General features: G+C 41.1%; 3 protein-coding genes across 9 annotated transcripts; 2 read left to right on the top strand and 1 right to left on the bottom strand.

Annotated features, from left to right (window-relative positions):
• Positions 1–1,206: 1,206 nt before the first annotated feature.
• Positions 1,207–15,772, top strand: LOC105566274 (matrix metalloproteinase-14). Of its 6 annotated transcripts, XR_001009268.1 has the most exons (11): positions 1,207–2,031; positions 8,892–9,015; positions 9,902–10,009; positions 10,811–10,965; positions 11,045–11,347; positions 11,409–11,544; positions 11,604–11,740; positions 11,797–12,117; positions 12,205–12,397; positions 12,970–13,077; positions 13,877–13,905. XR_001009268.1 is itself a non-coding variant. In XM_012020156.1 (10 exons), exons 1-10 carry the CDS (start codon positions 1,900–1,902, stop codon positions 14,266–14,268), a joined length of 1,647 nt encoding a protein of 548 aa, XP_011875546.1. In that variant the 5' UTR covers positions 1,207–1,899; the 3' UTR covers positions 14,269–15,772. The 6 variants fall into 6 exon arrangements, 5 of the variants coding, with proteins under 5 accessions (XP_011875546.1, XP_011875544.1, XP_011875548.1 ...); XM_012020156.1 differs by lacking the exons at positions 12,970–13,077; positions 13,877–13,905 and adding an exon at positions 14,120–15,772 and having other exon boundaries at positions 12,205–12,286; XM_012020154.1 differs by lacking the exons at positions 12,970–13,077; positions 13,877–13,905 and adding an exon at positions 14,120–15,772.
• On the bottom strand, positions 15,693–17,656 carry LOC105566276 (O-glucosyltransferase rumi homolog). The gene is made up of 6 exons (XM_012020159.1): positions 17,292–17,656; positions 17,056–17,227; positions 16,761–16,962; positions 16,405–16,683; positions 16,104–16,336; positions 15,693–16,025 (listed from the first exon to the last, which is right to left on the bottom strand). The coding sequence occupies exons 1-6, from the start codon at positions 17,500–17,502 to the stop codon at positions 15,830–15,832; spliced, it is 1,293 nt and encodes a 430-aa protein (XP_011875549.1). The 5' UTR covers positions 17,503–17,656; the 3' UTR covers positions 15,693–15,829.
• Positions 17,657–19,082: 1,426 nt separating this feature from the next.
• Positions 19,083–25,577, top strand: LOC105566273 (ras GTPase-activating protein 3). Of its 2 annotated transcripts, XM_012020151.1 has the most exons (15): positions 19,083–19,241; positions 19,776–19,896; positions 19,960–20,229; positions 20,307–20,463; positions 20,536–20,723; positions 20,826–21,161; positions 21,232–21,433; positions 21,492–21,710; positions 21,783–21,907; positions 21,990–22,124; positions 22,343–22,384; positions 22,493–22,599; positions 22,669–22,912; positions 23,002–23,343; positions 23,432–25,577. In XM_012020151.1, exons 1-15 carry the CDS (start codon positions 19,187–19,189, stop codon positions 23,988–23,990), a joined length of 3,102 nt encoding a protein of 1,033 aa, XP_011875541.1. In that variant the 5' UTR covers positions 19,083–19,186; the 3' UTR covers positions 23,991–25,577. The 2 variants fall into 2 exon arrangements, with proteins under 2 accessions (XP_011875541.1, XP_011875543.1); XM_012020153.1 differs by lacking the exon at positions 22,343–22,384 and having other exon boundaries at positions 19,086–19,241.
• Positions 25,578–27,414: the final 1,837 nt, after the last annotated feature.

Here is a 27,414-nt window from a genome sequence, read left to right as displayed (position 1 = left end):
TATGCTTTTTCAGACTTGCAATTACTACACATACATGCACTGGCGCAAAATAAAAAGAAAAACGTTTTTCGTTCGTATAAGAAGCATTTACATTTTACAGAATTGATAACAGATTTGGACACAAGTGACAGGTGAAATTCTAGGAGAATTAAAACGAAATGAAATCGGAAGAGAGAAGAATCAGAGGAGAAAAGGAAAAGAATGAAAACTCTTTATTCATTGAGAGAGAGATGAAATGCAGAGCGGCAATCGTGGCAATCGTGCGCACCAAAAAAGTCTGATGCTTACTCATTCGTTCAATGTACTCAGCCATTTGCATTCAAGTTTCGTCTCCACGAGACTCGCGGTTTCAGTTAATATACATAAGTATCCTTTGTAGTGCCGGTGCGGATAACTAACAATAAGAGGGAATCGTGCGATTTCTACAAGCACAGGTGAAAATTACGTGGAGAATATGGATATGGGTTTGTCGATACCTGTATCGGTGCAAAATCTTACTACGAATTAATTTACACCAAGTGCGTACAAATTAAAATAAACATACAAAACTGCTTATCGCAAGGGTGAAATGTAAGAGCTAACGCAGGCAAGACATGTCATTGAAAATTAACTTGAATCTCGCGCTTTATCTACATATAAAATTCATGCATTAATCCCGACTTGGGATCGAGTCTGCGGTCGTCGGCATCGTTAAAGGAATTCTTGGGAATAGAAAGCAGCCTAAAACCCGAATGAGTCACAAAGTTACCCACGCGACCTCTCGGGATATAATTTCCTTCGTGACAATAGATATTGAAAAGAGGTTCCTAATGCAGGATTATTCATCGCTGTCCCTTAGTGACTGACAATGAGAGAAAGATGTGGAAAACATCACTCGATATTTGCTACAATCGTTTAATCGAAAATAAAAATGGACCAGCAGCGAATGGTGTATGTAATTAATGCGAGCGAAACTTCTCTCGTAACATGTTGAGTGAAAAAGAAAGCGACTATGATTTAGTGTGTCAAGGGATGATTTTGGGATAAGATCAGGGAACATTGACAAGTTCGTATACCCTGTGAAACTTTATCCTTTGCACCCAATCTGACTAACTATCGCGCACGCGAAGGCAGCAGCGCTGCAACATGTACCTGCACGTGTAGGAGCGTCGTGGTGCGCGGTTGGTGTGACCGTGGCCATCGCGGCTATGGTGGGAGATCTCGATAAAAGTCAGTGGCAGACTGATTACGATTCAGAGTAGCGGTGGACTTCGGATAGAGCGGTACCGCGTACCCGCGCGTTTATCATCGGGTTCTCCTCTCCTTTAACGTGGATCGCCAGTCCATCGTTCCAACCCAAAGTATTGATCTCTCTCTCCCCCTCTTAGTCTTCCTTTGCTCTTCGATTTCAAGTTGATAGAAATTTCTGCATCATTTCTGCAAAAGCCATCAGGGAGAGGAAAAAAAGGAGGTCTCTGTCGAATTGAAAATCGAACGAGGTGCATGTAAGTCGCGTATACGCGAATACAGCGAGGAAGAATCAGAAGTTTGAAAAGACCCTGGAGCGAACCGCCAGCGAGGAAAAGACCGCGAGATCGATAGTGTTGTGGCAACCACGTTAAAGACCACCACCCTGCCAAGTGGTACTCTATCTGAGAACTACGGTGGAAACGGTTTTGCGAGTAAAATTAACGCGACAAGTAACGTCGAGAGCCCGAGATACGCGACGATCGATATCTAATGATAAGTAAGAGTATCTATCGTTCATCATCTGACGTGGTGATTCTAGACGGTACGGTAAACGGGGTGTAGGAGAAAAGCACGTGCAACGTGTGTATTCAGTGTTGGTCGTGACGCGTGCGAGAAACTCACGGGTGATCAACTCTCCTTAGCGGAAGCTTAACGAGTGGGGTCGAAAATATGACGAGGTGGGCCGAGATCGTTTCACGACAGCGAAGAGCCGACGTCTACTTGATGGCGATAGCGCTCCTCGTTTCTTACGCGGATACGGAAGCGGCGCCCACCGATGCAATTAACGACAACAATGCCGCGGTAAGAAACTGTATATGTCACTTTTCTGTCAAGATTGTGTGTGAAAGTCAACTGGACTATTGGCACAATTTATATACGCCACGTAGCAAGTTGTATGTAGCGAGTTTGCCGATGTTCCGACGAAAGAAAGGAATCCTCGCGATGCGTCACATATGAGTAATGCAAGATCATTGCGTGTATCTATGTACGCGTACCGAGGAAAAATCTTAATCTCTGAATGCTGAGGTGCGATTACGTCGGCCACCCCAAACAAAGCGCGAGCATTTTCCAACATTTCCTTTTTTCCGTTTAAACTTAGCGACAATAAACTTAATTATCGGTTTAGGTAAACGCACAGCCGAAACTCACTTGGTGTGTTATCTAATGATGTGTTCTTCAACAGACGGAAACGCGGCACCTTACGTTTACTTATTCTCAATTCGACAACGAGCAATTGTCGAAAGATCGTTGCAATGTGTGATTCGGTGATTGATTTTTTAATTAATTAAGAATTAAGAAGAAGATGTTATGCATCTACAGACAGACGTATATGTAGTATGTATCCACACGTACAGTTGATAAGGAAAGCCAAGACCTTAATTTTTATACATAAACGTATAACAGCGTTTAATACTACTCGGCGTTCCACGTCATTCGCACGATACACTTGTTTACACGATCGTAGAAAAATCATTTGCAACGTCAAACAGTAATTACTGTGTTGGTGAGTATGCATATTTAAGCAGAAAAAAATATATCGCCATGTGTGTCTGCAAAAATTATCACGATCGTAAATCGTAGATGAAACTCGCCCGAAACTCGAATGGTCATCAAGTAAGTAATACGAAATCCGCCGCGATAAGAACGATAACCCGATGCTTCAATTCTCAGCCAGGTGTCAAGTTGTCGAATCGCGCGCGTACGTACGTTTCTTTCTTCTTTCCTTTAAATTATCGTTAAATTATACTAGGAAATTGTAAATAATGCATGTTTCTCAACACGGAAATACACTATGCAGAGATCTTGGTCTTTGTCACTACGATCGTCATTGGATTCACAGTCTGAACACGGGCCGTCATCGGCCATCATCGGAATAGTAACGATTCTCTCATCATCGCTCGATCTAGCGATCGTTCGCTTCTTCCGGATTATAGACCCGATTAGATCATTTTCGTTTCGTTTCGTTTCGTTTCACATTTGCGGTTTTAGTATCATTGAAGCATCTTCGGAGCATCCGTCGTACAATGCGAGTCTATACAGATAGAGAAAAAGATTGCCTGTCTTGTCTGTAAATTCGGCAATGGGATATCGAATTTAATACAATGATATTTTTGCGAGGCAAACACCACGTGGCTCTTCGGCGCGACGATAGCTCACGAACAAAGCAAAGCTGCGGCTCTTGCACAAGTCGGAACACAACACTTGTTTGTTCTGCACGAACGATACGTTAACTATTAGCAGTGGGTCGAGTACACGTGGGCGAGAAGGACAAAAAAATCAAGGTACATATGCGATTAGCGACGTCGTGCATCCGCAACGCATTCGCGGAGAGATGCTATACCTGTCGATAAGACACGCGCCACCAACAGTGTCGTAGATAACATCAAAACTTGGACTGTTCTTACTTACAATGGACGAATCAAGCGCCAAAGGCATCGGTCAAATTTTAAGGACGATAATACATATGTTGAAGATAAAAGTATTTTACAATTAATCGCTTGTGTGAGATAACGCGGACGCGGACCTGCGCGCGCGCGCTAATGTAATCATCACGTGTCAAAGTGACTGTCTGATTTCTCGATGAAACCGCTATTTCTATTTCCTCGAATGCGTCCGTATGGTTTATGTAACGGCACACGTGGAATCCGCACGTGCGTCGTTTATTATGTAACGCACGCTCCTAATCATTCTAAAAGTCATTTTAAAAGTTGTTCCCGGTATCGTGCTTAACCTTTAGTCTCAATTTTCTTACGAACGCTGGGTCGACCGAGTCGGCTCCTGCAGTTGTCCTTTCGAGCATTTTCTTTTTCAAGCAAAACGCAGTTCTAAAATTAACAATTGCACCGATCTTTATACGCATTAGCATCAACTGACATTGACGTTGTTGAAATTCGAAACATTAGCTTGTCGATAAAAAATATGAAAAATTCGCATTCGTTTGCACCGCAACGATGACTCATATGACATAGTGCGTTACTTGCGAGTTGAACCATTTTACTTCCGTGCCTGTTGAATCAACGATTTTTAACATCTTTTTCTTTATGAATCACTCCTTTTCATCAAATCTTGCGGTATGTTCATAGATATTAAGTTTTATAGATAGACGTTCGGTCAGTATTTAGCTACAAAAGTTAATATTAGCGAAATAGCTGTAATAATAATTTGTGCAAATCGGTCAAATCAGTTGCTTTCCCATCGATGCAACGAGACGAAACAGCAAATAGATCAAATCAGGCGTTCGTTACGGACAGTTAACGCATCAATTTATTAATGATTAAATATCTTTATTGCAAAAGCAGATATTTGATATCTCGTAAAAATTATAACACGGTGAATCCACTTTTATAAAAGTTAAAGGCTACCGTGAGATTACACACGGAAAAGCGTATTGTACAAAGCAGCGCACGCGGTGGATGGTCGGAGAATTATCTTTTATATTCAAACAACGTTTGCGAGAGCAGAGGATGTGGAATACCGATGGCGTTCGCGTCGACAAAGACCTCTTCAAGGTCGGTACGATACTCGACGCTTTTTTATATTCTTCCTACTTCCTTTTATTTTAAAACATCAACAAACTGGAAAATCTTGCAATCAGATAGTATTTGGCAGCCAGAGAACAAGTCATATCGAATTGAATGAAATGGGATTATTGCAAAAGTTTCGAGTGAGAAACCCAGAAGAAGATTTGATAGGAACACCTAATGAAAAATTTAAAACGTTTAGGATGTTCTGCACATGTGTTAAGATATGATTCACATACGCGCCAAATTCATAATGCAATAAAAGACGCCTTTGATTTTCTCACATCGCAAGACAAAACCAAAAGCCTGCGCATAGTTAACCTTTTAAATTATCCCTTTGTCCAGACCCATGCTTTCGCATTAGACGGTTAGATATCAATCGATAGCGTAACCGGGTCGAAATCTTATCTGTACTATTCCATTTATGAAAAAATAAGATGCAACTTGCGAGAATCGAACTTGAACGATTTCGGGATAGAAACAAATATAATATATGGTACGTATGTACAATAAATGCACACATCGCAGACAGTATTACGAGTTATTTCAGTTTAACTACGATGAGAGAAAAAAAGAACTTTTATGGAAGGCGAACCAGGCCGTTATCGTTGATAACGCGACAAGATAAAAGACCACGATTATTTAGACGCATTACATACCCGTATCAAGTTCTCTCTGCAGCCCTAGGCAAGTTATAAAACCGTGAAATAAAATTCATAACTATGATATCACGTTGATGAGAAACAATTGAAATTGATCGAATCAAGTTTGTCGACACGGTTAATATCGTCAACACGATTCTAACCGGTATTCGGAAGTCTTTGACTATATGTATGGTCAAAGGAAGAGATATTACGTTTCGTAGGGGTGCTCGAGTTATTCAAGTTTTCATTAGCATAAAGCATTTGGCCTTTGCGGTACCCTGCTATCTACTAATCGTACAAGTCGTACAATCAACTAGATACCTGAGTTGACCTAGATAGCTATTTTCGTCAGCATCAAGTAATTTTCAATCAAATTTAAATACTAGAAAAATAACATATTTACCAACATTATTGACTTGTTAACTTTGATAGTTGGCATCTTTTCAACATCTCAGATTAGATACCGCACGGAGAGATTAAGCATCGCTGCAGAAGACAGTGAATACGTTTGCAATGAACTGCACGAAATCTCGACGAAAAATTCAGGTGATGGAAACGAGCATTGTTGTTGCTTCACGCACGACGAATGACATATGACAAGTTTGTTCGTCACTTGAGACGATTGTTTTCGATGGCAAACGTATATTCAATAGCATCAATAGCATGCCACTTTTGGCGCAAACTGTACTTTCCGAAGAATATTATCCTGAATATCTACGTAATACCTCGAACGAGACGGATTCAAGGTAACCCGGATATAAAACATTTCGTGTCTAAGTTCCGCTGTGTAATTATGGCGACGACGACATACAAAGATTACAAGTTTCACGAGTATCACATTTCTCGACGCGAAATTTCTTGTCGTTAATTCATAGATAGTGAGACACGAGGATGTTCGATGACGTAATTGAATGTGACGGAATAAATAAAATACTGACAATCAATCGTTAAACACTCGGGTTCGGTTTTTAATAAGATAGGCATGATATAACCAGGAAGGAATGATACAAAAAAAATGAACACCGCAGACGGAATAATTATCTTTCAGATATACACTTTTTCTCCTGTTTCTTCGCGAAAGAAATAAAAATTCCTCAAACTTGTTTCCTCGAGCAAAAAGGAGAGAAACGCTCAAAGTATAATTAAACTCGACGGATTGAATTCCGCGCGTAGGCGATTCGCTTTTTTGTAATGATACTATGAAGAGATCTATTCTGGTTGCACTCGCGGCAGATCATTCTAATGCGATTCATGCGCGGTCATAAAATATAATTGTAACCAAGGTTTCAACCCATGTATTGTGCATCTTTCCGCGCGTACATTTCCGGTTGCACAAGGAACATCCGGATAATCATCGCGTGTATGTGCCTTCCGTGCTCGAAATCTATAATTGTGTCTCCCTTATGTTTAGTTACCAAGCCGCTACAATTTATTCAAAATGCAACGACCAAATAGATGTGTTATAATCTCTTGGGTGTACTTCACCCACTCGCAATTAATCCAAGGCAATCGCTGCCAATGCCCGCCGATCGATGATCAGCATCCACTCGGAAGAGTGAGAGACCTTGAATTCCAGCGATACCTCTACAGCTCTGGTGGCGATGCAATGCTGAGTCAAGCCATGATCGGATACGTGGAAAACCACTTGGCTGATTCAGTCGCGCCGTATTGCGTACAGGTTGAATCTACACATATGTATATAAACGCAAAAGAGAGAGAGAGAGAGAGAAAGGGGAGGGGGACCATTCACGCATGACACACGCACGTGGGTACGGGCGCACTCCACTTACGTTCATTCATAAAAGTCCCAACCTTTGCGGAAGCTGACTTGCCTAGAGGAATTACGAAATTTCTGACTCGTAGGGGCACTGAATCATCTCGTTCATTCGAGCGGAAAAACAGTGCGATGGCCACAAAATTAAACGTCAGTTATTTATCCTGGTGAAGATACCAGGCAGCCTTACGAAAGTTCTTATCAACAAGATATCATTCTGGAAATTCCATAAAACACACATGCGCACGCGCACGTTATTCTCTTACGTAGCAAAGTTTGGAATTTTGTTGAAGGAAAAAAAACAACCGCAAGAAAATTCTAGTATATAACGCGATGTAACGATTGTTGTGTTTATAACACGACAAAAACGATCGTTATCAAAGTACATGTTTGCGTAAGTGTCAATTTTTGTCCTAAAGTATGAATCAGCGAGACTACACGCTCAGAAACAAGCACCGCTGTCAAGGGACACGCATCGGATTACTACTGCAAAAACATCCGAATGAATATACCCTTTATGTACCGCCCCCTCCTCTATGGCGTGACTCACACCATAACTTAGTAATTACACTACAGATCACCTTTTGTTACCGATTCATTTTGAAATCTATTATGTAGATAACGCGAGAAAGAGTGTATTCCGAAATAAAATGAATTTATTGTCAACGATACACGACGCGAATGGAGTATAAAGAGATGAATATGTAAATGTTTGAATATTTTGACGTTCGTCGTCAGCGATTTCGCCGATGGAATATTAATGGGGACGCAAGTATGCGTAAGTGTCGTTAAATAACAGTAAATCCCGCTGTCGGTTAGGGTTAAGTCAGTCTCCTCGGTCATTGCTGCTTGCCTAATCCGCCTAAATCTAGGAACATGAATACTTTGGTAATTCTCGCGTGACTTACTTACTCCTTTGCGCAACAGCAATTTGCGACGATTGTCGGATTCTCTGCTCGAGTGGCCTTACACAAGTAGGTTTCGAAATGGACTATCGAAAGCCTCATTTAATTGAATTCTAGTATAAACGTTACACATAAACATTAACATAAGGAATTATAAGGGACAGGCGTACGTTGGTGTGGATAAGAAGAAAATCAATACGGAGGTAGCCCCGAAACGAAAGAGTGCACGCGATAGCAAATCGATCGGGCAACTTTCCACGCAACGCAACGGTGTATTATTGTGGCACATTAGAAAGGATTGTTCGTTCAAGATCGCTATTTTACGTGAATCTAGAACGCGCGAGAGAAGCAGACAGCGCCTTCCGTGCCCGATATAAGGGATGAGTCATTCTTAAGGAGGTAATCTGTACTTCGAACGTAACGTCATCCGAATTGACTCTAATGACGACTCTTGTACGGATCGTATCTTTCTTGCGACACGCGCTTCTCGCGAGTAAAAGAGCACGTTATTTTAGATGATGAATTAGAAATATGTCACGTACGGATGGTGTTCGCACGTCGTAAGCGCGGGAGGAGTAGCGATAAGCGAGGCGCGTGTATTGGGAAAAATCGAAGGCTCGGATCGGTGTATGCTTTCCCACCTGGCCACGTAATCGCACAATTATAATTGCGCAAACAGAGAGAAGAGCGACAATTCCGAGGGCGTCGGCAAATTTACACGCGCGGTGCGGCGGATAAGAAAAGTTGGAAAGCCTATCTTCGGTTGTTGAGCTGCCATTGCTGCGCCAACGAAACTCAAGTATATTAAATGTTACAGAATTATCTGTCGCAATACGGATACTTGCCGCCGATAAATCCAGAAAGTGGCGCCTTTTTAAGTGAGGAAAAGCTGACGGCAGCGATAGAAGAATTCCAAGCGTTTGCCGGTCTTAATATAACAGGTACGTGTGCATTTCATTTACTAAATATCATCCATGTGTGTGAACGTATACAAGAGTAGGATGAGTTTTTATCAATATTATCGGACGCATCGGTGACTTGATTGAAGAAGGAATGGAGAAAAGAGCGAAACATAGTGTAACGCCAAGCCGCTCGAGGAGTCGGTGCTCACCTCCGCCCGGTTGATTTAGACTGTTAATGATAATGGACAAGGATGATTCAGAATTCGATGAAACGCGACCGAACGTCAGTGAGTCATTATTGCTACGGTGGGTCCATCGCTCGCGCGAGCAATCATTTAGGGAAATAGACAACGGAAGGGATCAACGCGAGCAAGCTTCGTGTCGGTCGTTATAGGAGAGGGCGAAACACAAGCAATCGAGTCCAATAAAAAGCGAAGGTGAACGGAAGAGTGATCTAACTGTAAAATTGCAGGCCATCGGCGTGGCGGCATTATTCGAGATGAAGTGTGTTTATCGGCCCATAATCTACCTCGCATTGTTGACGTATTTATAGCTACTAACGAATCTAGCGCGCTGAAATACAATGTACTTGGGAAATTTCCTCCTTCCTGGAAAATATGTGTTGGATAAATAAAATGTTTTCTTTGCAAACGGTGCACACGATGTAAATATCGGCGAGTCGCGTGACTAGTGGTAGCAACGGTAGCGTATGCATACATGCATGAGAAATTAATACGTGCACAGGGTGCGAGAAACATACGCGTCACCTATACACATACAATCAATATACGCGAGAATCCGCGACGGACTTTTAATTATTTTTCTCACGCGATTCACGCGCTCACTCGGAAGATGATGGGAAAAGATATGATAGGTCTCTTGTCTAAACGACTCAAATTTATCTCAGTTATCTTTGTATTTCCAGGCGAATTGAACGAAGAGACCGCTAAGCTTATGGCTACACCAAGATGCGGTGTTAAAGATAAAGTTGGACCAGCTGCCGATGGAAGATCGAAGAGATACGCTCTTCAAGGTGAGTGTAACTGTCTCGCGCGACTATTCGATCGATAATTGACAAATATAAGAAAGTTTAACCGCGAGGTGTGACACAACTTGACGTTTCATCGATCGATTATCTAATCTATCGAAACTCGTAGAAAGTCTACGTGAAATACAATGTTGTAATAATAGCCAGCACGAAATAACGAAATATTCCGCTACCACTCTACGTGGTTAGATGTAGAGTCAGTCACCCTAAACGGGTCACGTGGATATCTACCATATATCGCGATAACACATCTGTCGGATGTGTGCCAAATGCATTCTAAATCAGCCACATGAATTCGTTTGAATCAACTGTTGCACTTTGCTTTGCGATCGAACGACAAAGCGACACGTTTCGTCGGATATTTACATTTACATGGGACTCGTCACACAGAGGCCAAAGATGCTCGATACTCGTTCGCGGGAACGTTTCGACCCTTTTGGTCACGTCGCGATTGAGAAAGAAAAAGACATCCTTACGCGTGACTATCGACGGAATAACAAATCGAGCTAACCGTGACTTTGAACCCAAGCACGTGCGCTTGGTGTTTCAGTGAACTCTTGGCGCCAAGTTTGGCCATGTTTCATTTTGTCAGTCGATAATCACCATAGAACCTACGCCCATCATTTTGCTCTTTCGTTGCGTAAGAGAGTCGTACGAGATGCGCGCATCAACCGTTGCATAAATCGTAGCCGGTGTAACGAGCACGTAACACGCGATCTTCATTCTTACGAGTAATAAACAATTGACGCGCCATGCTAGAATGATGTTCTCCGCCGTTTACCGTAGGATCCAGATGGCGTACGAAGAACTTGACGTACAAAATTAGCAAGTATCCAACTGGTCTGAACAAACAGGAAGTGGACAAAGAGATCGCGAACGCGTTCAGCGTTTGGTCCGGTGAAACTGATTTGACATTCAACCGCAAAACAGGACATGAGAATGTAATTATACCCGCTCGCACGCGTATCGTGTAGAGTGATATATCTAGAGTAAGCAAGGATCCGCTCTCGATTCCTTTAGGTTCACATCGAAATCAGATTCGAGGTGGGCGAGCACGGCGACGGTGATCCTTTCGATGGACCCGGCGGCACCTTGGCACACGCGTACTTTCCCGTCTACGGTGGTGACGCTCACTTCGACGACTCTGAACGATGGACAATCAGAAGCTACCGCGGTACCAATCTCTTTCAAGTCGCGGCTCACGAATTTGGCCACTCGCTCGGCTTAAGTCACAGCGATGTCAAGAGCGCCCTGATGGCACCTTTTTATCGCGGCTACGATCCACATTTCACCCTGGATCAAGACGACGTCAGCGCGATTCAGGTACCTTTCAGGGCTCCTACCACGAGTTACACATCCGATAAAACCATTGAAACCATTTCAGGCTCTATACGGAAGCAAGACCAATTCGCGAGGATCGCGACCTTTGCCGCCTGCCGAGGAAGATCCTGAATTGTGTAAGGATCCCAAGATCGACGCAATGTTCAACACCAAGGATGGCGAGATAATTGCGTTCAAGGGTACGTACCGCGAGTTGTCATCTTTCATTAGCTCTATATAGCAAATGGGTAATTTCCAGGGAAATATTACTGGAAATTAACGGACAACGGTGTGGCTAGCGGCTATCCTAGACGTATCAGTAGCACGTGGAAGGAGCTGCCGTCAAACATAGACGCTGCATTTACATACAGGAATGGCAAGACTTACTTCTTCAAGGTAAGAAGCCTTGACCTTCTCTTTTTCCAAGTCGACTAAATGTTTCCCTCGTACAGGGCTCGCAATACTGGAGGTACATCAACACGACCATGGACGGTGAGTATCCGAAGGAAATTAGCGACGGTTTTACCGGTATTCCCGATAACATCGATGCGGCTACCGTATGGACTGGAAACGGCAAGATCTACTTCTACAAGGGCGCGAAATTCTGGCGCTTCGATCCAGCGTCGAAGCCACCGGTGAGAAGTAATTATCCCAAGCTCGTGCAAAATTGGGAAGGCATACCGAATCACATCAACGCGGCAGTTACCTACAAGGGCTACACGTACTTCTTCCAAGATAACGCTTACTATCGATTCAACGACCGAATGTTCAAGGCAAGCATTCTCTCTCTCTCTCTCTCTCTCTCTGAAATGAAGATTCTATACGAAAGTCACGAAACAATGATTTCTTGGATTGATCAGGTGGACGAAGCCAATCCTGCCTTCCCACGATCGACAGCGTACTGGTGGTTCGGGTGCAAGTCCGCTAATAGAGGAACACTAGGTAATGATCACTGGCGAATCGAATTTGGCAGTAATCTGGACGTGGCTGATACTGATACACACGACGATTACGGTAGTCTTGACAACGTTGGCGACATCATTCTAGACGCAGGTACAAAATCTTTATCGAATCCTGCCTAGCCTCGAATTCGCGACAATTGGTTAATCGTACGTAATAAGAATGTTCTGCTTCCGAGAAGAACGAGATGATCAAGTTTCCGCGAATCTGCATGAATTGCGCTTCGTTTAAACGTTGAAATGAATGCTCCGGAGAATCGCGCAGCAGTAGATAGTAATCTGTATCGTTCAATTCGCTGAAAATAATCCCCTTGGTACGGAGGCAGGCAGGAAGCACGATATTAAAAACTTTGGTGTACCTCGTATATACCTGGCTACTACGATACTATAGGGCTACGTCGCGCGACAAGACACGTGCATGCAATACTCGAGGATAACGACACAGGGAGAGACTAACTGCTGTCACTCTTTTGTATCTCGTGCGTATTATCGAGTCACAGATCGCTAAAATCGGATGTGACGCAACACATATGTTCGCTGCATAACGAATACCATACCAAACGTAACATATAATTCAAGCTCTACATATTGTCGCGGAAGTTAGGAAATTACCTAACTGAAACGTGGAAAAATCCAAGTAATGTTAAAGCCCAGAGTATTTATTAGCCAGGCGACGAATGATGAGATTTCATTTCTGAGAACACATCGAGACGAGTCGAAAAGTTAATGGTCGCCGTATATCATCGTCGCCGCATCCAGTTTGACAAGACACGAGTAAATATATATTCTAGAAATAAGAGTCTTCTTTTACGTTTTCTCTCTTTCTTTTTTTTTCGTTCTTGTCTCGCTTACACGGAGACGGCTTTCATGCCTCTTTCCTTCCTTTCACGTCCTTGTCAGAGTATTATTATTAGTAGCAGTAAAAAATATCACCTGTGTAAAGCATGACTCTTTCTCTCGCATCCTCACGATCACAACTTGAACGGCACACGTGGAGAATTAATCTCTATAGTGGGTAACACACGAATATGCACTTGCACACGAGCGGGGAAGTGAAACAGGGAGGTGCATGAATCGCTGCCGTTGGCACTGTTGGCAGCTGCGTTGTTTGGAACTTAATCTAGACTAATCTAGCGTCTTTTCGACTTGCTCCTTCTCTAACAATACGAGAAATCCTTACCACATTCATTTTCGTCTAATAAAACACATATCGTATTTTTACCCGTAAACAGTCTTTTTACACGCACGTATGCACAAGAGATTTTGGGAAGGTAATGTGTGTGTGTGTGTGTGTGACACCATCTTTCCCTCTTTTACTCCGTTTACTATCCGGGGTTTTATGAGAAAACGTTTCCTATTTCTCTCTGTATTCTTTCTCGTATAATTTTGCAATATAACTGGGAATGGTCACTCATACGTATTTGGTGCTTGCCGTAAAAATGTTTGACGCGGCTAGCAGCAAGTACAGAGCAACAATGTCGATGCCTGCTTACGAAAGAAAACGTGAGAAGGCGAGTCACCTGACGAGTGCGGTCCACCACCCGCATTAACCGGGAGCAATCACCTTTTCCAGACGACAACAATGTACATCCCGAATTCGGGAAAAAGTGAGAGCGGCCCACGAGCGGTACACGTGCCAAATATCCCGATTATTTACCCCGATTATTTGGATAAACCAAATAAAGTTCCAAACAGCAGCAACGTCAACCGGCAACGGCAGCGAGCGAGAGAGAGCCAACTGTTACGCGCTCTCTCCGATATGGTCGCGCGTCGCGCCAAATTTCGCGCCACTACGATTCGAATTTGAATTCGACAGGAGGAACCGACGAGCTCGTCACATCGTCGAACCACGAACACGGAAACAATGGGGCATCCGCGAGTTGGCTGCATCCATCGGAAAGGACGTGGCAGCTTCTGTTCAGCATCGCGACGGGGATCATCGCGAGGTTTGTCGTGGCTACGTAAAGGCAGCGTCGACTTTCGACATCTCGCGCGAGGCGCGATCGATCCTTCTCGAGACTGTGTATGCACGTGGCGCGAGTTGACCGTGCGCGTTCCCAATAATTAAATAGATAGCTAGACAATTTTCGACCAACGATATTTTCGCCCCGTGCTTGCACGAGCGGCTGTAGCACGTATTTCAATTTGCACCCCTTTTTTTACATTATATAAATGCAAGCGCAAAGAAAAGAAGAAAGATACACACGCGCAGTAACGTCTCACACTGCCTATTTATTCGCGTGTCCATCACTTCCAAAGACTTTGAAGGCACTTACTCGACTAGACCTCGCTCGGTGTACAAACTCGGTGACAGTACGACATTGCGCGACATGACAATTGATAAAGCAATAATCCAACTCTTTACTGACAATACTGTAAAAAATTCAAGTACTATGTGAATATTATATACATTTTCCTACTTATGTAATGTAAATGCTAAAATATTCCACGTAACACCAAGCCTACATATTACTTTTATTCAATATCTAATCTCATTTGCATGCGCGAACCATTTATACATATGTATGTATATAGATACCTAGTAATAGTGTCATCGTTGCTGCGTTGCGATTAAAGTGACTGTTATCTAACAATAAGTGCAAGTGCCTTAGAAAGTATTTTTGTAATTTATACAACTCTCGAAAATGAATTGCAAATGCCAGGTCTGTCTCTCCACGTCGCTTGAAATCGTTTCACTTGCATTATGCGACGTTGAGTGTGCTTCAATCGAGTTCTTGTTTTATATAAACATTTCCTTTGCGGTTTCTCTTGTAGTCTTATACCTATCTCTGTGTATATCAGTGCCTCAGAGATCTACTGCAAGTCAAGTCGCAAAATTCGAGTATTTCTCAGTGTAACTTTTCTACTAAACAGTGTTTACTTTCTTTGGAAGGCACTGACACATGTATATAGAAGGAACTATATGCAAATTCAGTCAGACTGATCTCTGGCATTAACGGTGCTGTACGTGTGAGAACTTGTCAAGTTCTATACAGTTGTTACGAATAAAGTGCCTTTTTGTAGATTTGACAAAATAATGGTGCACTTAAATCCTTTTGGCAAAGAAAGAAAGATACTTTGTTCAATTCGGTATCAAATATTTTAATGCCTCTAATACCGCGAATGTTTCGTCAGTACTTAATTGTTAAAAATTATATATTAGCCTTTAAGTATTATCAGAGAGTAGAGAAGAAAGGCTTTGTGTATCTTTCCTCAGTAATGGTCGAATAAAAGAAATCGCTGTCTTATTGCTCCATTTTCTTTTAAGCTGGTTAAATGGTTGGTTACTGTCAAGAACGTGGTCATGAAATTTACAATTGTGCAACGCCTTTCTTCGTCTTACTACTGACATTAGGGTATCGATAATTGAAACTTGCCACGCTATTGTGTCGTGCCTTGAAGAAAATCTCTATTGTATTATATTTTTCATCGTCATACAAATATTAATAAATACACATGTTTATTTTAATCGTGTTTCAATATTGTTATTTCACCAATACATTCCGCAATTCCGCACACGTACCTATCATTTCTCTTTAATGTTTACGAGATCTTGCTTTAATACTGGTTTGTATACTAAAAGTTTACCATATCTTGTAAGAAGTTGTTGCCAAAAATACGTCACATCCGCCATTCGCAAATTATTCCATATAAAGTCTCTTCCGCGATAAGCAATCTTTTTCGACAGATGGTCATTGTTCTGTGCAAATTCAATCAAATCCCTGGAAAATGTAACGGAAGGAAATAGGAATGAGAAAGGCAATAGCAACGTAGCAAGATTAGATGTCAAAGTATCTTACTCCAACTCTTGTCGATGTGCATTTTTAGGAACAGGTATGTAATGAAGCCATGGTTTCATGGCATAATAATAGAATTCCAGCCATTCGTCGCCGACGTGAAAAACCAACGATCGACAGAGAAATAGGTGTTTATGTCGAAAGGAAGCTGCGACGCCCCGGAAATTGAACAAATATTTATAGGCGCAATGCGACTCTAAAGATACTTCCGAAGCTGGTGTTGCGTGCAAAGTATCCTGAAATATTAACTTTTGTCACACACGCATTCGTCTTGTCTCTAGAATCTGAGGGGATATCTTGTTACCTCGTTAGATTTCCAGGCTTGATTCTTGGTATATCGAGCATCTACTAGATGCGGCTTATTACGACTCAATAAGATCAAGTCGTCGCGCTCCGAGCTCGTTCTAGAGCCACGAAAGAATCCTCTGCTCTCTTTCTTTTCCCATGGGATCTCGAGGCTTGCCTTATTCAATGAATTACGATGTCGGTCCCATCTGCCAAGACCACGCGGATACAACGATATAGCTGGACCACCTTCCCAAAATGCCCATGCTGGATACATAATATCATAATATTGTGGTGTCTATAAATATATTTTGCAAGGTGCACAGCTCTTATTAAATTTAACAAGCGTATTAACCAAGGTAGATTATCCCTCACCTTGCTAAATGAAAAGATGGGCATTGCATTTCCAAAATATTCGCTGGATTGTGGATAATCTCTGGTGTTTATAACTAAATCCATGTCTGACAAATTGGCAATTATCTTTAACAAGAAATGTTCAATTCCGGCACATCTAGCTGGAAACATGCAGTCTTTCTCTCTGTATAATTTACCTTTGATTATTTGATAAAAGGTGCCCCTATTGCACGATGAAATTGACAAGGTTTAGTGGCACATTCGTCTATATATATATATAGAGAGAGAGTTTACTCGTATACTATAATATAAATACCTAGTTCTAGCAGCTTCAATCATCTCTTCACTGATGCCCTTCTTTCGGAAAGGTCTTAAGTCTCGCGAGATGACATCTCGAAAACACTGGTGCTTCGTGTTGTTGCACTCCTCGTAGTTTAGTTCGGCGTTACGAATCGCCGCTAGATATTTCTCGTATCTTTCACTCGTTCCTAAGTAATAGTAGTAACAGAGTCGTTTGATATTATTCAAATGAATTAGGATGTAACAACTCACCTCCACCTTTCGTGTACAATGACTTGCGGTGGTCAACATTTTCACTCTCTTTACAGGATCTTGCGTCGTTGGTCGCATCTACCGAGCAGAATTGCTCTTGGCACAGGCAAGCGGCAACAATTGCGAAAAGCATCAGGTAAATTAACGTGAGCATATTCGATTGCCGCAAGGTGCTTTTTCGCGATGGTTTCCAATTCGTACCTGGCGACATCTACAACTAGAGAGGCAATATATCAGCTGAGGATAATGTTACGAGCGTACTCTCTACAGATGTCGGTACATTTGCAACCGATGGTGAAAAAAAAAGCACAAGTGCTTTTGCACCCGATGCAACAGGTGGGAAAAAGCCTTTTACGCATCGCTTCTCGGATCATTTGCAGTTGCTTCCCTCGTCAAAAGACAAAATCATGGAATAAATTGCAGCCACGAGGAACAATGGCTCGCGTCCTACTTGTGCGCGATTCTGATTGTGGGATATTCACGCGGTACAATCGTCGCTTTGTCCCCACCGCGTCCTCGTGGGGACTCGCAGAGTTTCTCTCGCTATTCCGCAATTTTTCTCTCGTTATCGCACGTACGCCTTGGGACTTGCTTTTCCGCGAAAAGCGATCAATTAGAATCGTGAGAATGCTAGGAAACGGTATTACAATGCTCTGTATCACGGATTATATTCTCTGCCGTGATAACGAGAGGATCGGGACAAAGAAGGCAATTCTCACCTTGGCCGATCGCCGACAGTCGCCGACAGTCCCCGACGCTGAATGACACGGAACGATGCACGTGCTATATTACGGCTCGGGGACTCGACGCATGCGCGCTAAGCGTAAACCGTACGCGCGACTGTCACTACCACGGCTTCATTCATATTTTTTCCTCGTAACCGCTTCCATTCACGCGCTCGCTCGATCGAGGAGTCGAGGAGTCGAGGAGTCGAGGAGTCGAGGAGAGACTTGTGGTCTTTGACTCACCGCTGACAATGCTCCGCCTCATTTATTGTTAGATATTTTTCCTCCTCTGGAGTGGGAGTGGGAGGTGGGAGTCTAGCACCATTCAATATATTTTTATTCCGTCGCCCAACGGTACGATGTTTCACATTTGTGTAATTAGTAGTAATTGCGTTATCGTTGATAATGTAATTTCGCCAACAAGTCCATTTCCGGCGATTCCGCAAAAATACACAGAGCGTGTCGCGTGGAAATGTGTGACAATAAGATGTAGAGAAAAGAGAAACGCGAGATGCACCCACGTGGGAAAATGTTGCGTGAAAGTCGACAAGATTGCTCTCTACGCTCGTAAATCACCCCGAAAATTATTATGTACATGTCTTTTCAAATTATTCCAAGAAATGACGATGACGGAGGTAATGGAGACTCCAGAGCGAAGAGAGAAAGAGAGAGGAAGCGGGCCATTGCGCCATCAGGAAGTGGCTCACCACTTACACAAGCAAGCAGACTTGACGTACACCAAAGATAAGCAAGGGATATACCACGCGCTCGCGCGCTCAAGAGAGAAGAGCCGAGTTTAATCTTTATATGTGTGTGTGCGTCGCGAATGGCGAGGATGGCGAGGAAAGCGCGCCTTTGTGTATTGGTTACCCGGTACACGCCAATCTCGTAGCGAGCGATTATCGTGCCACGCAATCTATCCGTTGATCGTCCGTGAGAAAATGCCAATACAGTCTCTCAGCGAGGAAAAGGATGATAATTGGTAAGAAAGCTAAACTGAGAATCGAGTTGGCAAGAGTAACAAGGACGCAATGGCCATAATGGCATCGCGTCATAGAAGCGGGAGAGAAGCAGTGGGGTGTTACGGCCCTGGGCGTAGATCCATTCACAGAATGAACGAACCGCTTGCGTTTCGTTCGTGTAGTCACTCAGTAGTGTCATGGAGGTAACATGGCCGAGGAGACGCGCCTAGTCCGCGTTGAGGAGAGGCTCAGGATCAAAATCGGTAGGAAGATAAGTGTCGCGAGTCATTTACGGACGTCATTACTTTCCGGCTGCGATCGCGGTCGCGGTCGCGATCGCGATTGCGATCGCGATCACGAGCCGTTTCTCTCTCTCTCTCTCTCTCTCGCGCTCGCGCGCGCGCCTTTGCTCGCGGGATGTCACCCGATTCGACTCCCACGGCCGTGTGTCCACTTTGTGTGTCGTTTCTCCGAGCGACAAACGTCGGTTACGTCCAAATCGTCCGATTTTCACGCGAAATTCGCTGGCGTACATTCTCGAGTCCCAGTACTCGCAACTCCCAACTCCCACGCGTCGTTGTCCTCCTACGCGCGCGCATATGCAATATGCATGTGTGCGTAACTGCCGATCTGCGCGATCTGTGTTGATCTGTGTCATCTGTGTCTGTATATCGAGGACCGAGGAAATTGTGCGCGAGTCAAATCTCTTTTCCGTTCAATTCTGCCTCTTTCTTGCGAAATTTCCTCGACACGGATTCAACTTTCTCAAAATGTCAATAATAAGATACTTTGTACAGGAGAAGCAAAGAACCTTCAAAGTCGAAGTCATGGCTCTCCAGGCACACGAGACGTTTACTGCACCTTGTCGCTGGATCAAGAGGAAATATTCAGAACAACAACCATGGAAAGAACTCTCAAGTAAGTCTGTCGAGATTTCCTTACCGTGTGCCATTCATTCATCTATTATAAATCTCCGTACAGTCCGTTCTTCGGAGAGGAGTTTCAGTTTGAAGTGCCCAGAAAATTTCGTTACCTTGGCATTTACGTATATGACAGAGATAGACATTTGAAGCAGGATCGAATTTTGGGAAAGGTAGCAATAAAGAGAGAAGATTTAGCTACATATCATAATAAGGAACATTGGTTTCCTCTGAAACCAGTCGATGCCGACTCTGAGGTTCAAGGCAAGGCTCATTTGGAGCTTGCTTTGCAACCTCAGGTCGAACACGCTCAGCCTAAACTTACAGTAAGGTGAGCAGTACAGATACACGCTACGCTAAAACTAGAAAAATATATATATATATTTAACGTGCCTTTGTGTCTTGCAGAATAATAGAATGTAGTGAATTAACCATTAAAAATGGTAGCTGTGATCCCTTTGCAATTGTTACAGTCATCTATAGTAATGGTAAAAAAGTATCAAAGCGCACAAAGGTGAAAAAGAAAACGTCATCTCCGTATTTCAACGAGACATTTGTATTTGAGGTAAAACCCATGCCAAAGTCCTTTCATCTATCTCTTTGTATGTACGACACATGAAATTTCCTTACATTGTAGCCAGAGTTAATCGAGACCAGAGACAAAGATGTCTCCCATTATCCTATTGAAGGAGCTGAAGTTGGAGAAGTAGTGGTTGGCTTGTGGCATGCATCTCCTGGCATGGGAGAACAACCGGTCTTTCTTGGCGAGGTGCGAGTCACCTTGAAAGGATTACAAAAACAACCGACTAGTACAACCACCGCGTGGTACTCATTTTATTTTTATTGCCAATTGTTTATTGCGAAATCTTGCCTGCCACAATGGATCAATCTCACGCTAGTCTTGACTGATTATTGTCTTTCGCACAGGTATTTTTTACAACCTAGAGCAGCGAAACATCGTCCAAGTAAAATCTCAAGTAACTCTACACCGCCTGGTACGTTACCAGGTTTGGGATCTTTACGCTTGAAGATTCACTACGTAGCCGATCACGTCTTCCCCTCGGAAATGTATGACAGACTTAAAAGTCTCTTGTTACAAAGCGTCAATGTTGAGCCGATTACGTCCTCGGCTGTTTACATATTGGGTGAAATTGTAGCCAGTAAAATGGAGGCTGCGCAACCATTAGTTCGAGTATTGGTGCATCATGGACAGTTGGTATCTGTGATGCGAGCACTTGCTAGTCACGAGATTTCCAAATTGACGTGAGTCAACTAATCGTCACATTAGTCCTTTCGAAGAATGCATTTCTTTACCTTTTCCTTTTCATTCAAGTGACCCAACGACCATCTTTCGCGGTAACACATTAGTGAGCAAGATGATGGACGAAGGCATGAGATTAGCGGGTCTGCATTATTTGCATAGTACTCTTAGACCTGCGATGGAACAAGTTTTTCTCGAAAAGAAGCCATGTGAGATAGATCCAACTCGGGTAAAAGATGGCAATACAACAGAGACCAATTTGACCAATTTAAAGGTATTGAATTACAACATGCTTCTTGTCGACCAACGTCTATATCTTTCCTTTCTCACAGGAATATGTCGAGAGAGTATTTGTAGCTATAACAACCTCGGGAGTAAGATGTCCCCCTTTAATGTGTGAAATGTTCTGGTGTTTGAGAGAACTCGCTGCAACTCACTTTCCAAAAAATAAAGAAGTGAGATATTCGGTGATAAGTGGATTTATCTTTTTACGATTTTTTGCTCCTGCGATATTGGGTCCAAGATTATTTGATATCACTACTGAACAAATTGTAAGTAACTAAACAACTGATATGTCTTACGTACCAGTCGAATTCACCTTTCCTGCTTTTATGCCATTGTAGGATTCACAGACCAATAGGACATTAACGTTAATATCCAAGACAATTCAAAGTCTTGGAAATTTGGTATCTTGTAGAGGAGGCGCAGGCAGTGTATGCAAAGAAGAATACATGGAATGTGTATACAGGTGAGATTCTTAATCCAACGAATCTCTTCTCCTTGCTGTCATTGATATAATTTGCTATCATTGATACAACTTACTGTTGTAGAGAATTTTATACAGAAAGACATATACATGCAGTCAAGCAATTTCTAGAGATAATATCGACTAGTAGTAATAGTAGCGGCATCGCGAAGCAACGTCCAACGGTATTGCAAGAACAACCAGTGGTACTCAAAGAAGGGTACGTTTGTTTATATCTAATATAGTGCTCTTTCTCTCTCTCTCTCTACTTCACGCACGCACGTCTCCTTTTGATTCAAAATCGTCTACATACGCACGTGTACATGTACAGAGAGAAAGGAAAGGAGAGAAAAATATAATGCTCCTCATATCAAATTTTGTTAATTTATAGTATTGAGACCATACAAGTAAATTCTTAACTTTGTATATTTCTAATAGAAAATACTTTCTCTTTATGCATACTACCGATTGTAACAAGAGGTTGGTATCGTCATACAACACTTGTATATTTGCCTATTGACATATAATCTTTCTACAACGGTACTGTTTAATATAATTTTAATTGCCATGTTTTTTTCCTCTTAATAGAGTAATGATTAAACGAGCACAAGGCAGAAAACGATTTGGCCGTAAGAATTTCAAGCAGAGATACTTCAGACTTACCACGCACGATTTGACATATTCTAAAACGAAAGGTGAATAGCAACAGTATACAAGTAAACGGTAGACATTTGATTGAAAATAATCTCCATCTATTTATACAGGTAAAGAACCTTTGTGTAAGATACCACTAGAAGAAATCTTAGCAGTGGAAAGACTTCACGAAGATTCCTTCAAGATGAAAAACATGTTTCAAATTATTCAACCACAAAGGGCATTATACGTTCAAGCTGGTAATTGTGTAGAGGAAAAGGAATGGATTGACATCCTTACAAAAATATGTCAAACAAATAGTAACCGCTTAGAAAAATATCATCCAAGTGCATACATCAATGGCCATTGGCTTTGGTGAGTAATGCGATGAGTAAACAGATATGTGACACGATCGCGAAACGTTTCTATTCCAACTTTCCTCTCTGTTTCTGCGACACGTGTAGCTGTCGCGCAGTGGCTGAAGTTGCACCAGGATGCAGTCAAGTATCGCCAGGTATAGAGGCTGGACTGCAAATGGTGTTGGATCCAGATCGCGATTTGCAGAGAATACACTCGTTGATCTTCACAAATATGCCACGTCTCGAGACATTGATGAATGCATGTGAATGCCAGGCAGTTTATGGTGCTAGCGATATGTGTGTTATTCCGGATGGTGGTTCGCCTATCGAAGATGTACCTTCGTGTTTCAAGACTTTAAACACACTTAGAGAAGCTGCGTATGCCTTGCAGCGTGAACATAGAGCCTATTTTCGAAGACTGGCACGCGACACCAAGTACGGCAGCAAGTATGTCACATGGTTCATCTCGCTATTTAAGACACACATACCATTTACCTTACGTTCAATTTACCAATTTCTCCATACTTTCTTCTAGACAGGCTCCCATCGGTGATGACAACTACCTCCACTTAGCTAATAGAGCAGGATTCGATAATCAGTTGACAAAGCGAGTGTACGATTTGGATGGTATAAATCAACGATCGATAGAGAATACGGAACATTACGACGTGGGATTCTCTAGGAAAATTGTCGAGAGTCAAAGATACGACGATACATTCAGAAAGTGTCTTGATTCTGACTCCATTAATCGTAGGTATGAGAACGAAAGCCACTTGTTGCGAGGATACGAAAACAATAGCGATACTATACGAAGCATCCAAAATGATCTCAGAAAATTCGATCATAGTTTAAACAATACATTAAGATCTGATAAATTGGAGAAGAACGCTAACGAGAGTATGGAAAGTCAGAAAAGGCTAGAGAGCACCAGTCTATTAACGGCAGATAGTATTAATTTGTCGGGTACATTGTCGCGGAAATTGGGCAATTACGACAACACTAGAGTGTTGAGTGAATGTACGTTGACAAGACGATTACAGGAAGATGTCCCTGATATATCTTGTAATTCGATGAGTGAGCGTGGCAATCATTAATTTTACCTATCATGTACAAATGTAAATTGCACGTTTTTAGAAATTGAGAAAAACAAAATGACGAGGTACGAGAGAGAGGGGCTATAATTTATATCGTTTGCTTCTTCAAAGGAAAAGTACAATCCTCTTGGCTACTTTTCTTATATGTATATATATGTATACATATATACATATACATTGTACATATGATTATATACGTATGTATATATAATCTTTCTATTGTGTATACAAATTAATGACTATGCTGTTGGAGGCAGTGTTTTCTGTTGCGTATTTGCCTGCCTTTTACGACGAATCGTTTTAATTTATCTCTTCAACACCAGATAGATACGAGAGAATTGTAATGGAATGTAATTTAACGTATTTTTCGATTTGTTACCATGCTGTGCAGAGAACGTGACATGTCTTGTCATCGCAGAAATCTCTACTATTTATTATTTATTTATTTTCTCATCTCATTTCAATATTATTGGAGATGTATGTGCATAAACATGACATTGGTTGTGTCATTGCACAACTTGTAATCTCATTCATTTGAAAAGTCGAGTTCTCACCGATATAAAAACACTCAATGTTAACTGTGTAATATTACACAATATTGTTGTAGACTATGGAAACATTTTTTACTCTAAACAATCACTGTTATCTTTGATTCATATAGAATTCCATTTGGAGCCCAATTCTTTGTGCATTAATTGAAAATGCATAAAATAAGAATATTACAAATAGAATTGATTACTATTTGATAAAAAAAGTCTTGGAATGTTTAATCAAACTGGGTTTTTTTTTTGTAAATGTTTGCACTCGTAGAAAGTCGATCGAGCCCTACAGAGGGAAAGATGTAAACAACATTTGATATCGCGCAGGCGCGCTAAATTTATGAAATTAATTCTTTGCAAGCTTAAACGCAAGTTAATTCTCTCTACCGCATTTACCATTGTAAACTCTTTTCTTTTATTATAAAACAGTCTGAAATTACATTTATTCAAGAATATGTACCTCCCATTATCAACTCTTTTATTAGTTATTTTAATGTAGACTTACATAAATACGAAAATGTTGAACGTGCAGGAAAATGTAGATCTGTTAAAATTTTAATAGAAAGAGATATGTAACAAATATAGTAAAAAGATGTTGCAATCCCAAATTCTACGCATGCGCGCGCGTTTGTTGCTGAATGTTATTTTAATAATGTTTTGTTTTTATATATCGTTCATATATTGTACGATGCTATTGTAATTGATTAGACGTTGAATGAATATTTGATCAATTTCCTGTGATAGAATATGAAATCAACATTCGTAATCACTTTTTAGCTATTTAAGCTACAAATTTTCTATACAGACGAATCATTTATAATTAATTTGAAATTCTTTTATGCTTCTTTTGACATTTATTAAAGGGCTATATATTGTAGTTACATAACTGCAAATGATAATAATTATAGATTGCTATTAATAACAGTTACTATTTTATATAAATTTATAAAAACGGATTAAACGGATATGTGTGAGATATCAGGTCCCATACAGCACCAAAGCTTTCAGAAACATTTGAGAAAACATTGTTGCAATGTTGCAATGTTTCTGAAATGTTTATGAAAACTTCGGTGCTGTATGGGATTATATCAGGTTAATCATCTTTAATATTTTTTAAATTCAACTTTGATTATTTTCCAAGCAATTAACTAGTAAAGATAGTAAACACACATGCTTAAATCTATACATATAAGAAAAGATGACTTTTCTACAATACTTTTTTCGAGGCAATTCTCTGAGGAGTTGACAATATTTGGTTTCTGTTGCAATAAATTCTAATTATTTAAGCAAAAGAGAGAGTATATACGCGTGCGTGTGTGTGTGTGCGTGTGCGTGCGTGTGTGTGTGTGTGTGTGTGGGGGGGGGGGGGGCAGTAATAGTGCGTACGTTTGCGAATGAGCCTAAAAGCGTCTCTTCATATTCCGATAATTAAGTATAAAGATGATTGCGTTAAATATAAAAAATTGGTTTAGTTGAGGCTAAATATAGAGAGGTAACTTTCATTAGATGTTCATATACTAGAGTGATTTATACAAGAAAGTTGTGAAAACAACTGTAACGGAAAATTCAACGTTTCGTGATGTAAAACTCTCGTATGACAAATAGCTCTACAAGCCATACTAATATTATCGATTATAATCCCTCCATTTTAGTAGAGAACATTTATAATAACACACTGTAACAAGAAAATGATTAAGACTAAAAATGTATATAGTTATCGTTCAATAATTATTATGGAAATATTATACAATTTATAAAGATTAGATGTGTACAGTGTACAAAAATAGACACTCTTTTCCACGTGTAAGAAATAGATCTCCATCTAACATTTTTATCCATTTTTGCTAGACGTAAGATCTAACAATATAATTTCAGTAAATTTGTAGAGAAATGAAATAGTGTTTATAAAATAGTTGGATTATTGAGATATCGAGCGCGATTAGAATTCACTATGTGTGTGTGTGTGAATCTAGTTTGAAAAGTTAACATATCCGTGCAAGGCCTTTGTATATACTTATACAAGCAGGCATATACAAGAGTTTTCTCACTATTCAAGAGAATATAATAATATTGAATAGATAATGAAAAACGTAAAAGTGTTGGACAGGCAAATAAAGATTTGTCCTTTTCTTTGTACGTCGCACGTCTGTTGCCGTACATTTTCACTGGAATGATGTATTCTCTTATCTTCCAATGTTAATTCTGCATTGCATTTTCAATTAAGAAATAAAATTTTCTTGTTTGTACGTATTAAGTAACAAGCAGATAATCAACAAGTTTACAAGGACGCTTATGTTATCGTTTGTATAATTAGGAAGCACTAGCTGTTGTGGACTGTTGGATGGAAAAGCTCTAGAGGTTGAAAATGGAATAGAATTCCATGACAATGGTTATCGCGATATTCGAAAGATCAAGTTATTCGATGGATCTTGGAAGACTGCATCGAACATATGTATTCGAAAACTCTTCCAAGATTCGATGCAGATTTATGCGTGGTAATTCTACTTACGAACGGTATTATTTATATATTAATTTTACATAAATAATTTAGCAATATTTTTCTATACTCTCTCTCGTTGTGTTCATCAAGTATAACTATTGTTATTTTGTAGAAAACCTTAGCATAGATTGTGCCTTAAAATGTACCGAGAGGATATTTTCTCTCAAATCTCTCACATCCGCGGAGCATTATATGTATACATATATGTATTTAATATTTAATTGAAGTGAAGAGAGAGAGATAATGCTCTACGTGGTATACACTTTTTGTGTATTTTAATATTGTACACAAGTTTTTCCTGCAATAAACGAAATGTCCTCTGCAACAACTTGCCTAAAAGTTGTTCGGTTCTCTTGTCGACAGGTGGCGCGCTAGTTATTCTGAA

Source organism: Vollenhovia emeryi, unplaced genomic scaffold, assembly GCF_000949405.1.
Source record: "Vollenhovia emeryi isolate VEMERY1.0 unplaced genomic scaffold, V.emery_V1.0 DF939145.1, whole genome shotgun sequence".
NCBI classification, from domain to species: Eukaryota; Metazoa; Arthropoda; class Insecta; order Hymenoptera; family Formicidae; genus Vollenhovia; species Vollenhovia emeryi.
This window is presented reverse-complemented; position numbering and strand designations above follow the sequence as displayed.